This window comes from Strongylocentrotus purpuratus, unplaced genomic scaffold (genome assembly GCF_000002235.5).
Source record: "Strongylocentrotus purpuratus isolate Spur 01 unplaced genomic scaffold, Spur_5.0 spur5_scaffold_6, whole genome shotgun sequence".
NCBI classification, from domain to species: Eukaryota; Metazoa; Echinodermata; class Echinoidea; order Camarodonta; family Strongylocentrotidae; genus Strongylocentrotus; species Strongylocentrotus purpuratus.
In genome coordinates, this window is record NW_022145612.1 from 61,603,328 (window position 1) to 61,620,623 (window position 17,296).

The following is a 17,296-nucleotide window of genomic DNA, read 5'->3' on the forward strand; positions in this document are numbered from 1 at the left end:
ACCAAACAAATCTCAGAGAGAATAAATTGAAAAAGAAATGGTTTCACTTTATAAAATGTTTTGAGAGTGTTGGAAATGTGCTAACATAAACATGATGATGTATTTTATGTTTGTTTTTGTTTTTTTTAATTATATATTTAAAGTACTAATTTTGTCATAAAATAAATAATGTTTGTTTTTATCTGCCACAAAAGTTTTCGGCCGTGATGATTATTATCTGTGTTAAGCCATTATGTATGGAAATTATTTTTTTAACTATTTGTATATGATATATTATGATGGAACTTTTTGTGAAAATAAAGAACACTGTGGAAGGGGAACAAAATTTAAAAAAACGAAAACAAAACAAGCCTAAGTGTGATTGAAAGAGATTTTTTAAATCAAAAAGACCTTGCGATATTCGCAAAAGATAACCTGACACAGTGGTAGAGTATATAGGAGCATCATAACACCCATATAAGTTTATAATGTTTTATCTTGAACTATTTCAATCATTACACCCTGAATGCCCGGGGCAAGCAGAGATTGAACCCAGTCTTGATTTATAAGTACACATAAATTATCTGTAATATTTTGAACCGGAGACGAAGGAAACATTTAATGTGTCAACACATATCTAAAAGTTTATCAAAACGGGATTTGCAATCTCTTGTGTGCACAGATCATGACTGATGCATTTTAGTCAATTTCAAGGGGGTCCGTTTATCTCCAAACGTTTTTAAATGACTGAAGTAGTGAAATACGGACCCGTATGTTTTTCATATTAGGGACTTTTAGATTTGCACGTCAACAGCTTTGACTGTAACGTTTGACGTCATTTTAAGGCACTGCGCATGCGTTACGTCGACTCAGTCGGCGATCGAGAATGCGTCAACCTTAATGTTCCTAAATCTAGTACATACATACCTACATATTGATATTGATATAGCGCCTTTACATGCTCAAGGTACTAGTATGCCGCGTGCGCATAAAATATACAGTTCCTCAGGTAGACAAAGTAACTTCCCTTCCCAGCTATGTAAAAATGTGTAGAACAGGTGTCACATGCATATTCACCTGTTCTACACATTTTTACATATTAATAGCAGTGAAGGGATGTTCTTTTGTTGAGGGTAGAATGAGGAACTGTATATTTTGTCCTCTTTCTTTGCCGTAATGTTCATAGTGTTACTTCCTGCATGCATGTATATCGTCGAGTGCAATCTAAAAGATTTCTAATTGTAGTCAACATGGGCAGTTAAGTACGTTGACACGCATGAACAGTCGGCGTTCGTCGTGTTCCCGTCCACTCAATCTAAAAGTCCCTATTATGGTTAGACAGGCGCGTACGCAGGGGGGTAGGGGGAGGTTTGGGGGTTAAACCCCCCTTCATTTTTGAATGTGTGTATTTTGGAGAAAAAAAACCCTCCCCCTTTGTGTTGTTACTGTTGTTGTTGTTGTTTTTTTAAAATTTAAATTATGTCAATGGCTGACCTAAAAAAAGGTGACCTGAACGAAAACGAATTCGTTTTCACTGAGTGCCTGCCATAACAACATGCAGAATTGACAACAGACTTAACTCCGTTTCGTTGACAATCAGCCATGCATGAAGTCTTTCGTCTATACGGCTGATTGTCAACGAAATGGAGTTAAGTCTTTTGTCAACTCTGTTTGTTGCTACGGCAGGCACCCAGTGAAAACGAATTCGTTTGATAAAATTATGGAAATGCAAGCACTACTTTAAATAAACAGAACTTTGTCATTCCTTGCTCATTTTTCCTGATTGAGGTGTCATATAAAAGGGCAGAAACTCAACTTTCTAGAAATGAAAATTTTCTCCTTGAAATTTAGATACCGTCCACCAAATGACTTTTTGGTTTCCTCTCTTAAAATTCATTTTAATCACTCATGTGTGAAATATGCATCATATGAGTTGCATCAAATGAAAGAGGAGGATCTAAGGTTTTCAAATATGTGTCATTTATTAATTATAAATGTGACTAAGTTATGATAAAACATCGATTGTTTTCTGTTCTCGGTTTCGTTTTTCCTTGGGACCTTTCATGCTTCGTATTCTCAAAACATACGAATTGCTATTCTGTGATCTAGTAACAGTTTACAAGGTAAACATTCGCCCAAAATTGGTTATGGAGTACCCTTTTTATTAACTGAAACCTCACCCAAAATCAAATCTTAGGTTTGGAACGAATCCAGAAAAGATCATGTAGAACCATATTAGGTGATAAATATATTAATTATGACAAAGCTCTTGAAGTGTGTTCTTTGCAGACGTTGTCAGATACTGTGCACGAATTTTTGCCTCATCTCTTGCCAACAACCCACTTTGTAAACATTGGTTACCTGTTGACAATAATGTACATTATTCACTGCGGAGAAGGACTAAGTACCGTCAATTTCATCGTAAAACGAACCGCTATAGAAATAGCTCAATTCTGTATTTAATAGACCTGTTGAATGCATGAATGAATCACCATTTACACTTTCCCATTTGTCTTAATTATCTACCTGTTGAATTAGTTGAAATATTTATTGGTTACTGAATCATCATAGGTTATAACAATAATGTGACAATGTCTTTACATGAGTATAAAACATAAGTTAAATTACATTTCCACATTCAGTAAATCATAGATACATACGCTCGAAGAGGTGATGATACAGAAGGGCTACAGCCTAAGCGTGACAGCTTGATACGCTTGCAGCCCAGAAACATTTAAAATCATAACGATTGTAAAGTAAAGTAAATTACAAAACATAATTGGGGGAAAATAACAAAAAATAAACAGTGACTTGCAACCAAAAAAAAAAAAAAAAAAAATGGGATAGAGGGTGCATGGGAGGGGGATTTTCCTGCTATATCAAGGAAATGCTGACAAACATATATGATATCATGTGTTAATTTAAGAGATTTGTCAATATTTACTCAATAAAATTGATTTCACACTTTTCTTGAAAGTATATACTGACTTCAAGTTACGGATGTCAACGGACAGTGAGTTCCAAATATCCGGACCAGAATGTCTTATAGATTTCATAGCCATTGTTGTTTTAGGATTACATAAATGGTATTTATTTGATTGTCTGGTTGGGTATGTATGAATATTTCTATTCAAACAAAACATTGGTGGGAAGTGGGAAGGTAGGGAATCATTATGTAGACCGAACATGAACAGTGCTTTTTGTAAAAAGTTAATATCAGTTACTTTCAGAGTTTTTAACCTCGCGAATAGGGGATCAGTGTGATCGCGATATCCAGCATTGGTACGCACACGAATCGCTTTCTTTTGTATAAGTAGCATGTTATCAGTATATACTTTTGAGTCTGCCCACAGTATATTGCAATAAGACATGTAAGGAAGAATCAAGGAATTGTATAGCATATATAGAATATTCAAAGGCACATAATGTTTTAACTTATACAGTAAACCAACAGTGCGTGACACTCTCTTTGAAACGTAATGTACATGATCACTCCATTTCAGATTTTCATTGATGATAGTTCCAAGAAATTTAGTATTTTGTTTTTTCTCCAAATATTCACCATCCAAGACTATTTCAGGTATAGGTTTATCAGTTGCATTTTTCCTGCTTTGAAAATGGATATAATTAGTTTTTTTCAGATTCAGAGACAATTTGTTGCTCCTAAACCACAAAGACAGCTTAGGTAGCTCGGTGTTCAGAATTCTCTGAAGTGATCGAAAATCGGAATTGGAGCAAAACACATTAGTATCATCAGCAAATATAATATATTGTAATGATGTAGTTGAGTTCGAGATATCATTAACATACAGTAGAAACAATAAAGGACCGAGTATCGATCCTTGTGGGACACCACATTTCATAGGCAATAATGATGAATCTACAGATTCGTAGCTTACATATTGCTTTCTACCTGACAAATAATCATTAAACCAGTCAAGAGCAACTCCTCTTACTCCGTAATAATGAAGTTTGCTTGATAGTACCTTGTGATCAAGAGTGTCAAATGCTTTGCTTAAGTCCATGAATACACCAATAACATGCTTTCGAGACGCCAAAGCATTCGAAACCTTATCATATAATTGTGCAAGGGCTAAATCGGTTGAGTGGTATTTCCTGAAACCATATTGATCCTGATTCAGTAAGTCATTTTCTGTTAGAAAACAATATAGCCTATTGTATATAAGTCTTTCCAATACTTTGGACAAACTCGAGAGAATAGAAACAGGGCGATAGTTTGAGACTTGGGAAGAGTCATCCTTTTTGTATATCGGAACAACCTTAGCAATCTTAAATGCTTCTGGAAATGTACCTGTCGTCAGAGAGAGATTAAAAATATGCACTAGTGGGGTTATTATATTTCCTATAACTTGTTTCAAAAGATATGTGCTTATCCCATCATGACCGTTAGCATAGCTTATTTTAAGAGAACGTGCAATATTCAAGATTTCAATCAAGTTTGTTGGTTTGAGAAATAATGACTTGTTGCAGGGAATCTCATTGTCTGCTTACATTTTACATTTTATGCTTCCATTCACTTGTAACACCTTTTTGAAACGTATAAATGTATATTGAATAGTGATAGGTTTCGTAGCAATCATGACATGGCAATTCAGATCAGATGGTGTTCAAGGCTTTAAATCGTGTACTTATTTTGCTCCAATGTATGAAGGTCGGGAGGGAGCTTTCTTGTTTGTTTTTTTTTTTTTTTTTTACATTTCGAAATACCCAACACTTCTTGACACAAGAGAAGTCCAGGGATGGGCGAGCAGACCTTAGCTAGTGTATGGGAGTGTGTATAAGAGTGTGAATGTGGTGTTTATGAGAGTGTCCATGGTACAGGAGTGAGAATAGGAGCGTACACTGTAAAAAAATAATAGTCGAAATAACTCAATAAAATTGAGGAAAAGAATTGCCTTATTTTTATTAAGTAAATATTACCTACGGCATCTTAAGTAGAATTTACTTATTTTGCTGAATAATTTTTTACTTAGTTAAATCGAGTTACATTAACGTAAATAATTTAAGTATTGTAATCATTTTAGATAATTAAAAAAAAGCTATGATAGGATTACATATTGCACGATTTGGTACCGGGCCCATCTAATCTAACAAATAACATCCACTATTCATTCACTACTTCTATTTAAGATTTAACCGTATATATCTACCACCATCACAAACTATTACATACGCTTCAATTCGACACATATTGAAAGGCTCCAAATTTTATATATACTTGATCGTAGCATCTTAAAAGAAAAATTGGTTGACAATTTCTTGGAATATCAAGTTTTGATTTGTTTTGAACTGGGTAACAATTAAAAATTGTCTTGTCTTTGCTTAGCCATGTTAAATGAATTAGTAAATGTTTTAAAGTCCTTAAATTTTCATTCAACCACAAAAAAGAATTGTTTTATTTAAAAAAGAGTTTAATTTGGTCTTAATGAATATTCATAAATTATGTAAATATTTCTATTACGCACTGCATCGGTCCTTACTTTAAAAAGATAAGAATAATCAACATCAATTGTTTGAGTAATACGTATAATTTCTGATTTTGAGTTAAAATTACTAAATTAATACAAGCTGAAATTACTTAAAGTTCTTATGTATTTGATTTTACTTAAATATTCCACGTATGTTCTACTAAATTGAAAGTTTGAGTTAGCAAGACTTAAATTTAGTGCGTAAGTGGCAAAACTAATGTTTTCACGTAAATTCTACATGGAAAAAATACGTAAAAATTACCAATGAACAAATTCTTTTTTACAGTGTAGGGCCTGCTTGCTCATCCTTTGACCCACTCTTGTGTCACCTCACAAAATATATTTTAAACCTGACTTAATTTTGTCTGTTATTGCCTTAGTCATATTGGTTATGAATTATGTTGTATACTGTATATTATACTTTGTGAGAATTTCAAACCACATTTGTATGTATTATTGTCAATGTAAATTGTACTTAATTAAGCCTTCTGACTGCGAAGTGCAATTATAATTAAAAAAAACCTTTTCAATCAATCAATCAATCAATGTATAACAATGCCTATGCATGCTACCAGAAGAGCGATTGATTGCATTGATCCATGGTCGTACAATCGCCTAGTAAGTAGTAGCCTGTCTATACTGATTGTTTGGGAAGCCTGTATATGTGATGAGCGAAGCAGCATCGGTCTTATACAGGCTCATTTTCTTCATTTTAGTACGTTTTTCTTCTGAAAAAAATGAGTAAGATGCAGTGGATACTGAAAATATCACAATAACAAAATTACATCACGATAATACATCTTAATAGTGGCATAAAAGCTAATCGGTATGAAAAGTTTTATGAAAATTTATCTATAAAATAAATGACCTAATCAATAAGTTGATAAAACCAGTTGTTCTTCAGTCCCTTCCCTTTCGGATTCTTTTTTTTCTTCCCCCATTAAGAGTTCATGTTTGAAACAATCCATTTAATTACAAGCCTATTCAATACCTATCAATTTTAGCCATCCCTTTTTTTGAGTAATTGGCAGAGAAGAAACCAATTCCTGGTTAGCATATTTTTCCCCCTTTTTTTGATGGTGCTGTTCTCTTTTTTTTCCTTCTGAAACCAATGTTTGTAAATTGGTTTTGATAATCCTATCATTTCTAATTACCAGGCGGAAGGGAACACAGCTCTCGGTATGTCATCGACAGCTCCTGCATCGAATGATGCAACGCAACAAAGTTAGTTCCAATTATGCCTCCTGTACATCCAAGCGTGAACACATACCACACAGAAATGATACTATAAGATGTATAATAATTTACTGTTCATAGATTATTTCTAAAATAATTATCAATTTTCTAGGTGTAAACTTTTTTTGGACTCACACTGTTTCATACTCCCCGGCGAAACCCAGGCTGGCATTGTGTAGGCCTGTCTGTCTAATTGCCTCTATTTGTGTATCGGCAGCAACTTTAGACTCTATTCCTCAGAATTGTAATTATCAACGAAATGATAAATGATTAACTTAGTAATCAAAAATGTATTTAAATGATGAATGGGAATTACGTTCTTTTATTTTTGTTCTTAATCATCAGATGCATCTCCTTCATCTAATCAATCCATCTTTGACCAGATCAAGAGTGAGAAAGAGAAGGATGGCAGTCTAGTCAGTTTCATCGGATCTGTCATCAGAATCCTGTTCGGCACATGTAAGTCAACCGACTGGCAAACGGTCCAGACTAGTCTAGTTCTGGACCCTATATTGATTTTTGTTATTCGCCGACTATAAGCGTTAAGCCGAGTGATAGCGCGATCCTTAGTGGCTGCACTAGACTAGGTCCAGACCAGTGGCCTCTCCAGAAATCTATTTAAACAACGGGACCCTGGGGGGGGGGGGTGCAATTTGGTAGACAACCCCCTCCAATTAAAATAGTCTAGGACATGTCTAAAGACTCTTCGAGACTTGACTGTCTCGGCAGTCCTACATTTCTTCCTGAACCTTCAAATTCTACACTGTTTTTTAATCCCACTGATCCTAATGAAATAACTAAAATGACGACAAATCTAAAATTAAGTAAATAACAGGGTCAAGATAGAATTAGTGCTTTCCTTCTTAAACACGTCATACACTTTATCGCTTGTCCTTTAACTCACATTTTTAATCTATCAATAAATACCGGGAAATGTCAAGAGTCCTTGAAAATTGCTAGGGTAAATCCTGTTTTCAAAAAAGACAATCCTCACGAAATTAGCAATTACAGGCCTATTTCTATTCTTCCCAGCATATCCAAAATCTTAGAAAAAAATATTTAAAATTGGCTTTACAAGTTTTTAGATACTTTTCATTTCCTAAATCTAAATCAATATGGTTTTAGAAAAGGTCATTCAACTGACCAAGCTTTAGTACAATTATATGATAAAATAACGAATGCTATGGCCAATAAAGAACATGTAATAGGAGTTTTTATGGATTTATCAAAAGCGTTTGATACACTGGACCACCAAATTTTACTGAAAAAACTTTACTGTTATGGAATTCGTGGAGTTGCATTGTCATGGTTTGAGAGCTATTTATCTACCAGAAAACAATATGTAATGTATAATGATATTTTGTCTAATTTCCTACTTACCAAATGTGGAGTTCCTCAAGGATCAATTTTAGGCCCTTTGCTTTTTCTATTATATATTAATGATTTAACTAATACAACACCTTTATTATCATTTGTCCTATTTGCCGATGACACGAACATCTGCTGTTCACATCCTAATTTAAACACTTTAGCAAATACACTTAATAATGAGTTACCAAAATTATCTCTATGGTTTCATGGTTTCAATGCAACAAGTTATCCCTTAATATAAATAAAACAAATTTTATGTATTTCAAGCACGCAAATTCTCATGTCATTGACTTTCCTTACAACATAATTATAGATAATGTCCCTCTCGAAAGAAAGAGAACAACTACATTTTTGGGTGTCACTATCGATGAAAATCTAAACTGGAATGAACATATACGTCATATCACTACTTCTATTTCTAGGAATGTTGGTTTATTATATAAAATGAAGAAATTAATCCCATGTTATACACTTGTTATGCTTCATTGATATTACCGTATATAACATATTGCAATTTAGTACGGGCCACCATCGCCAAAACCAAAATCAACTCTATTTATTTATTGCAAAAGAAAGCCCTTCGTATATGTACTGGTTCACCATATTTCTCTCTCACAAGTCCAATATTTTACAAACTGAAAACCCTAACAGTATTCGACATAAATTCGCTACAAAGTTTACTGATCATGTTTAAGTATTTAAATAATATGCTTCCTCTTTCATTTCAAAACTTTTTCACTATGAATAAAGCTATTCACTCTTACCCTACCCGTAATGCCTCAAGTTTTCATCTAGTAAACCCGAAATTACTTATTGCCCATGAATCCATAAGACACCACGGTCCTGACCTATGGAACTCTCTCCCAGAATCTAATAAATCATGTTGCTCCTTCTACTCATTTAAGGCCAAAGTTAAAACGATGTTATTATCAAAATACTCAAGGTAGAATTTCTGTATCAACTCTTCATTCTTTATCATGTCATCTCTTCTTTCATTCATTCGAATCATTATCACCATCGTCATCATCATCATCATTATCATCATCATCATCATCATCATTATCATTTTCATCATCATCATCATCCTCATCTGCATCACCATCATCGAAATTTGAATTTTAAATTACCTATCCGTTTCTGCTTAATAAATGTGTTAATATATTTCATGAGTTTTGTCTGGGGCTGTCGTATTATCAAGCAATCTGCTTACAATGGCAGTCCTTCTTCCGCAAATAATTTTATAATGTTTTATCATGTTTGAGGAAATTTAGTATTTATGACAGTGTATCATTTCGTTTTTGAAAATAACAATTTATATATATATATTTGCTTATTTATGATTCATTGTCAGAAAAACCGTATGCTTACATGAATGCAGAAGAAAATCAAATCAAAATCAAATCAAATCAAATTTGCCCCAGTAAGTATGCAAGCACAGACTCTAATTTGACACTGTGACCATAATTCCTAAAATACTTGAGCGGAGCCTCGATGATTATGTCAGTCACTGGCTTTGTTCAGGATGGGCTACAGTACAGAGCATATCATAGTCTCATATTGCAGACACTGTTACGCACAACGAATGACAAAGATTTGTGTCTGCAAATTGCCCAAGACACTACCCACAACAACAATCTAAATGTGGGGAGGGGTGTGATTTTCAAGCAATCATATTACTGCTAGAATACGAAATATTTTAAAAAATAAGACCTCAAAAAGATACTGACAAAATAATAGTCACAGAGGTTTTACATGTATATAGAACAGAATCCGCTTTGCCTACTTTCACTGAATGTTCAGAATTACAGAAAATCGATTAATAGATGGAATGGTGCCGTATGAGGAGTACAGCAAATCGTCATGTATGAGTATAACCATTCATTGAAAGATAAATCCCTGTTAAATTGTAATTCGAGCGATACCAATGTATCAACAACAAAAAAGCCATTATAATTTGATATAGAATTTATGGATTCTTTCTTAAATAAATTCCGTGCTTTTTCTTTGTTTACAGCTATCGTGTCATTACTTATGGCAGTATCCCTCGTCATTCTCATTGCAATGATCGCAATAGGTAAGTGAAATATTTCTGGGAAAAATATATAAGTTATAAGGTCTACAAAATCAGTATAGGCCTATGTAGTAATGTATTGTCATGACCATTGAATGCAGAAATATGTAGATTGACATTTTACTCTCTCTCGATGAAGAAATGATAGAAAAGATTATAGAGAATATTGAAAGAGTAGACTACATAAAAAAGTATAGTCCCCATCCAATCGATAATCATACCGATTTCTATTTCACATGTGCAATAGCAGCATTTTACATGATAAGAATGGAATATTTATATTCAATATGAATTTATATTGAAGATATTTATCCTTAGATAATCATATTCCAACTTGCCTCTCCACCCTCGATCCACCAATTGTATTCGGAAACTTTGACGTGACGAAGTTGTCGATCTGCATACCAAAATGCTTTCATGATATACAAATAGAGTACCAAAGCGCTAACGTCATGATATTCAATCGGCGTTAAGGTTACTGGTTCCTAACAATGAGCCTGTACATGACGTTCACCGCGAAAGCAACGGGCTGGAGCAGGGCAAATTCAGTGTTTTGGGCTTGTGTGACCTAGTCTGCAAGCACAAACCCTGGTCAGTCGTAAAAGTGAGTCTGCACTATAAGACTACCATAGGCCATGTACTGTAGCTGCTCACCAGTAGGTAGCTGGGCTAGACTTCTCTCAAGGCACAATGAGTTTTTGATAAAGTGTCAAATTAGGGTCTGTGCGTGTAAACTATAGGTGTGACCAGCGCACCATTTTTAGCACACAATAATTGTGAGCCAGCAACCTTGTCAACCATGCCAGTAAGCCGTCGCACTTACCGGTACTCTATACAGAGTGAGTCAGAAAAATGTCCCACTTTTTAAAAGTTGTATTGTTTGAAGTATGGATATTTAATCATGGGTTTCATGATATGTCTTGATAAAGTTATCCTCCCAGTGATAAAAATGGAATATAGGCAAAGGGCGAATAGTCTCACACTAAACTTTTAATACGTTGTATTTGTTCAGGATGGAAGAAAAAGCTTATACTTCCGAACGCACGTAGTGCACAAACATTTATTTTTCGACAATGATGTAAATAAATGTATAACTTGACCAAAAAAAATATAAACAAACTGCAGATTATGAAATCATCCCGATAGACCGACGCATACGAGGCCGGTCTGCATGATTTCTATAACCCTATCACTCACCCTTACGGTTACGTCATTGCTAATGACGTAACATATCAGCCAATCAGATGACCGGCAATATTAGCATTGGCAAACCTGTTTGGGAAAAAAAATAGCGGCCGGGAGCCATGAGGCAGATGACCTAAGAGACCGACACGGTCGGTCTCCTGAACCCTTAGAGATGTAGTCAGTAGTTTTCCCGAGAATGATATATTAGTATCGGGGGCCGCCAGTCTCGCCAGCCATAACAATTTGTGTTCAGGTCCACGAGACCGACAAAGTGGGCCTATGTGCAGCAGATGAAAGTGTGATATTCTAAAGGACTTACACCAGAAGAATTCAAAGTCGTCGTTGCTAACAATACAATATCATTTATTTTACTAACCACAGGAGCCGTTTATTTTGACAACTGCCCTGCACAAAACCTTATCCCTATCTATTTGATCATCATGGGGGCGGCTTCCATAGTAAAGACCTTGATCAATCTGAAGGGGAGGGCTCAGCGCTCTAGACTACCATCAGAAGAACAGGCCGACTTCAAACCCAACAAAGTGGAGAGAATAATCAGCCTTCTCATCGGAGTATTCATCTTCGGATTTTTCATCGCCGGTGACTATTTAATCGTTTTCCGCCCGACTATTAAATTCCAAAGAAAGAGATGTATTTGTTATATATTCTGTTTAATGTGTCATGAGTAAAAGGTCTTATAATTTCCGACCTTACCAACACGTACAAATCGGTATCCCATGCTAAATCCGTCTGCAAAGTCCCAACATCAGTATCGATGTCATCATCTGTGTATAGTCAACATGGTTTGGCTCACGGAAAGTTTTAGTGACTAAACCATTATGCAAAAGGTCGCTCCTCTCCTTATAGTTTCCCCTCTGCTCCCTTAATTCTTCTTTTGAGAACTTTTGCGTGGAAGACGTTCTTGCATGATTCCTTATTGTCGTTTAAAATTAACTTCATACAAACAGACAAATTAATACCGTGGGTTTTATTTTCCTATTTTCAACACTGCTTTCATTCAGGAAATGTATGGATCTGTGGGATCTTCAGGCCCAACACCACGGACAATTCTGCTACTGACTACTGCCACCCGACGCTCTACTACTTCGCCTTCTGGTGGAACAATGTCTGCTACATCATCGGGATCGTCTGCTTTTTCTGCTGCTGCTGTTATGGCTGCCTGGCCCGCCGTTACGCCACGACCAAGGGGGCCGCCGGTGCAAACTCTGAAAACAGAGACGTCCCCTAGATAAATCTTGATGACAAGGACGACGATGGCGATGATGATGATGATGATGATGTGGAATATGTAAGATGATGCCGTTATTGACGGTGATGACGACGATTATTCCTGCACGTAAATCTGTATATTTAATTGCGGCACCGTTCTTAAACAAAAACAAAACAAAAAGTTATGTTTATTGGTGTAGTACCCAGAGACCCGCGTACTTCCTCCCCTCTCCCTGTTTGAAGGCCGACTCAGTCAGTACACCATGTAGTGCGTCTCATGTCGCATGGTGCTACCCAGTTTATCCCCAACCCTTACATTTCTGGATACGCCTATAGTTTTCGATATTGCACCTACTAACTTGTAAAACTTTTCAAAATGAGGCATCCTCTGGTATTATTCGAAGTTTTATTTAAATGTTGGTGGGGGCGGGGTTGGGGGGAGGGGGCATATGACGTTTTACCCAATGCTGGTTATGCCACTGATAATACATTAGCAAATTGATTGTCTCTGTTCGCGTCATAAATGTTTTGAAAACTATAAATTGTCTTCATATATTTTTTCCATTCAGTAAAGAAAGACGTAGGCGTTGTGTGTTATAGACTCAACAGATTTGACTGTACTCATTCTTAAACACAAGACAAATTAGCGATTAAAACAATAAATAGGGTTACTCATTATAGCTTGGTAATTATAAAGTGTTTCGCTCTGTGCCCTCTATGGGTAAAAATACGAGGTACGCCTAAACAATGCGTTTTTGTATAGACCCCTCGGTGGAACAGCGCCACTATAGCGTTGGCGGATGCTGAGTAGGGCAATCCAACCGTTTATCTCTTATATTATTTGTGTACATATCATATTGCGTAATGTGATGCACGCAAAAGCAACTTTGTATGAAGAAGTCTTTTTATAAAATCTTCGTAAAGACATTACATTCCAAAGTGTTATAATGTGTTTCTGCTGTATTAGAGGTGACGGTCGAGTCTAGGTCGGTGTCAAAATACATGTTTTCATAGCTAAGCTAGTCTCTTACATAGTCCTAGATGATAGTGCGTATATGAGGGCCAGAGGATAGCATATTCAACGAGGCTTGGATAATGTTACAGCAGGAACACAGTATAACACGTTGGCTTATTCACTCAAAGTTGTTTTTGCGTTCACATCACAGAGTAAGAGAAACCCATTCAAACCTGTTGCCTGTAAACCTACAGCCTGATAGTATTTTTATTTGCTTATATTTGAATATATATCCGCATAAAAAAGAGGTTTCATAATCGAAAATATACGTGGTGTTACCGTAAACCTAAGCCTTTAAATATTATAATATATATGTAAGACTATTTGTAAATATACTTCAATAATTGTGATGGAATTAAAGTACAATATATTCCCACCTTTGTTTAAGGTTACAGTGAAGACAAACTGGGGTAAAAGAGCACGGGTTCTTAATAACAAAACAAATTATTTGGAAGAAGAAAAAACATACATGAAAACATACAACTCTAAATCTTTGTATCATGATTTTTTTTTTATTTCCCCTATTCGTTTATGTCATAACATGTAGATAATGTGATAAGTGTATATAAGATGATATGATACACTGTCAGGCGCGTACGCAGGTATTTGTATGTGTGTAAACCCCCTAAAACCCCCCCCCCCCCCTTTTTTTTTTTTTTTTTTTTTAATATTTAAAAAATAAAAAATAAAAAAATTGTTCCCATGGCTGACCTAAAAAAGGTGACCCCAACGGAGAAAAATGTCAAATTTTCAAATTTCGAGACCAAAAAAAAAAGAAAAAAAAGTGTCCTCTTCCCCCCCCCCCCCCCCCCCCTGCTTATTCAGCGGCTGGCTGAGTCGTTGCGAAATTTTCGGCCCGATTTAAAAATGTCAACCCCCTCCCCCCTCCCCCTTGAAAAAATCCTGCGTACGCGCCTGTACACTGTCACAATGTATTGTAGGAATATGAGCAGTCGTGTGACGTCAAAGCTTTCATCAGCTAAGTTTCGCAGTTTGATGAAACGATTTCTTTATGCCTTTATCTCTTTTCGTTTCCTTTGATATAACAATATCAAACATGCATGCCTTGGCGATTACAAAATGGTTTGTAGGGATAGATTTCTTTCAATAAACAGAGGTTTTGTAGAAAATACGAATAATTTCTTTACGATTGTATAGTTTTGTTGGTATTGATTTATCAATAGGAAAATATGACGTTAGTCTTGCAGAGTTTATTGATATTTATATATTATTCCACTTACATTTTTAGCCTTTTATCCCTTTAATTGTATTTCCTTATATATATAAAGATGCATAATGTGTCATGAAAGTAATCGTTCAAGGTCTTATTTGTTCGAAGAGAAAAATTAGTCAGGCTTACTGAATTCTGCTTGGGATTTCCCAAAATATGAATGATCGCCATGGGGTAGTAACTACATATTTTTTTGGGGAAAAAGCTGAAATACTTTTATTAGAACTTTTCTTGAGCCTGAATTAGGCTGAATAAACGAAGTTCTTGTGGATTAATATGCAAACCATTATTGTTCAAATCGAAAGTATATCATATTCATACTAATGTACATTTTGTAATATAAATATATTCTTCGTATTTCATCTTTTTTTATTCTTCAAAGCTCGTGTAACTCTTTGTTATTGATGAGTAAATAAATGTATACATTAACAAATTTCGTGGATATTTGTGTAAGTCTTTTGTTTGCTGTAATATTTATTCGTCTGAAATAGTCAATCATGACAACACCACATTACATAATCAGAACATGATTTCTTAACACAAAAATATATATTCCGACTGGCCTGGAATTCTGTTGGGGATTTGCTTTTGGTTTCAAGCGCATTAGATTATTCGAAAATTATAAAATACTTTTGATGTTTGATTGAACCTCAATTTACATACAGTTTACCTAAAGATTTTATGATATTTTTTTTTCTTCTTCAAATTTTAAGACACAAGACAAACTTTCCCCAATTAAGGTTTAAAGGTAATGCGATAGCCTAACTACAGTGTGAGTCAAAAAAAAAAGTTTACACCTAGAAAATTGCAAATTACTTTTAAAATAATCAATGATCTGTAAATTATTATACATCTTATGAAAGAGTGTTTTATCCCAATTCATTTTGGTATCATTTTTGTGTGGTATGTGTTCACGCTTGGATGAACAGTAGGCATTGTTTGCGAGAGTGCAAAAATCGACTTGCGCCAAAGTGATGCCTACAGTATGTATTATGTAAGGATTAGCGGAGTGAGAGAATGAGTTGAATGTATCAAATGAAATGCATTGCATATGCTTTTTGCAGAAGCAAAGTCGCACACACACACACACACACGCACAATTGTTCGTTGATATTTGGTGTGGCATGATTAATTTTGTTAGGGATAGTATTTGGATCTGCAAAGACCGGATTAATACCCAAATCCCAGTTGTTTAATTCAAATATCAGATAAGCAACTTTGGCGCATTTTTATATGATACAATGTAAACCAAGTATTGTTACTCTTTGGACTTCATTCGGTATATTTTTTAATAAAAACCGAAATTTAATTGAATTGAATTGAAAAAATAGTCTGCATCATATTAATTATTACCAATCAAATTAATTTTACCGCACTGAAGCATAATAAGTTTATTTCCATTTATATTCAATCATTATTATTATTAGGGTAGGTGCAGGGAATTGGAGACCCTTAAGCACATTTTCATAATTTACATAAACATGAAAAATGTTACATTTACAGAAAGTTTTGTATTCTCTTCAGGAACTTCTTCTCTTTATCTGGTAACAAAGTTGTGGGCATGATGTAACTGATTAATAAGATAACAATGATAAATGAAATCAGCACCAAAGGTCTAACATTAACTACATGTGCAGGTAATAAGGGACAGTTACAAATCAAGACATATAAAATACAATTTGAATGAAAATGGTAATGTTATGGTTAGTTCAAACACTTTTTGAAAGAGATATATGCAGCCAATGAACTTACTGTAATTTTGAAACGATTTTAAAACAATGTGGCCATTACATACACCAAGACCTCCGTACACCAAGCCAACTTCTTTGGGTGTGGCCCTAGCCACTGTTATACATTATATACAGTCATCTACAAAAAAAAACTTCCTGTCTATAACAGGTGTAATGTCATTCCACTTTCCTTTCAATGGTAGTCTCAACCTTTTCAGACAAGTAACCCGTGACAACACATTCAATGATTCGCGGGACACTGTATAATTTCTATGCTAATTACATCCACCGATGGCACATTCACTCTCGCTCGCTCTCCCTCTCTACCTCTCTCTCTCTCTCTCACTCTCTTGCTCTCTCCCTCTCTCTTTCTCTTCCTCCCTCTCTGTTACAAGTACACGCTATAATTCGATTTATTTAGTTCCTAGTTTAATGAAAGAAAAAAGGATGTTTTGATAAAACCGCCGATTGCATTTTCCAACGTGACACTAAACCCCGCGCATGGTTTTATTTTGATGACAAATGCAGCGATACAAAAATAAAGGAATCTGTCGCTTGTAAACAAAATAAGACGCCATTGTATATACAGCTGCACACACCGGGGTATGTTCGGCGTTTCAAGAGGGAACAAATGCCGTCCTTAACCCTTTGCTTACTGGAACCTGGTGGTCCCTGTGTTAAGCCTATGGGAATAAGATAATTCAGTAGTCAACAGGTTAATATCATTCAGGGGGTTTTTCAATTTGAAAGTCTGGTTTC

General features: G+C 35.1%; 1 protein-coding gene across 1 annotated transcript; it reads left to right on the forward strand.

Moving 5' to 3' along the window:
• The first annotated feature begins 6,023 nt into the window (after nt 1-6,023).
• LOC105439336 (transmembrane protein 272-like) lies at nt 6,024-12,959 on the forward strand. The gene is made up of 6 exons (XM_031000117.1): nt 6,024-6,086; nt 6,626-6,692; nt 7,050-7,163; nt 10,090-10,149; nt 11,713-11,931; nt 12,354-12,959. The coding sequence occupies exons 1-6, from the start codon at nt 6,024-6,026 to the stop codon at nt 12,578-12,580; spliced, it is 750 nt and encodes a 249-aa protein (XP_030855977.1). The 3' UTR covers nt 12,581-12,959.
• The last annotated feature ends 4,337 nt before the right edge of the window (nt 12,960-17,296 follow it).

Coding starts and splice junctions, on each gene's coding strand:
- LOC105439336 (XM_031000117.1), top strand. CDS start 6,024: ATGCCTATGCATGCTACCAGAAGAGCGATTGATTGCATTGATCCATGG. Junction 6,087..6,625: donor CATGGTCGTACAATCGCCTA/GTAAGTAGTAGC, acceptor TCTAATTACCAG/GCGGAAGGGAACACAGCTCT. Junction 6,693..7,049: donor GAATGATGCAACGCAACAAA/GTTAGTTCCAAT, acceptor CTTAATCATCAG/ATGCATCTCCTTCATCTAAT.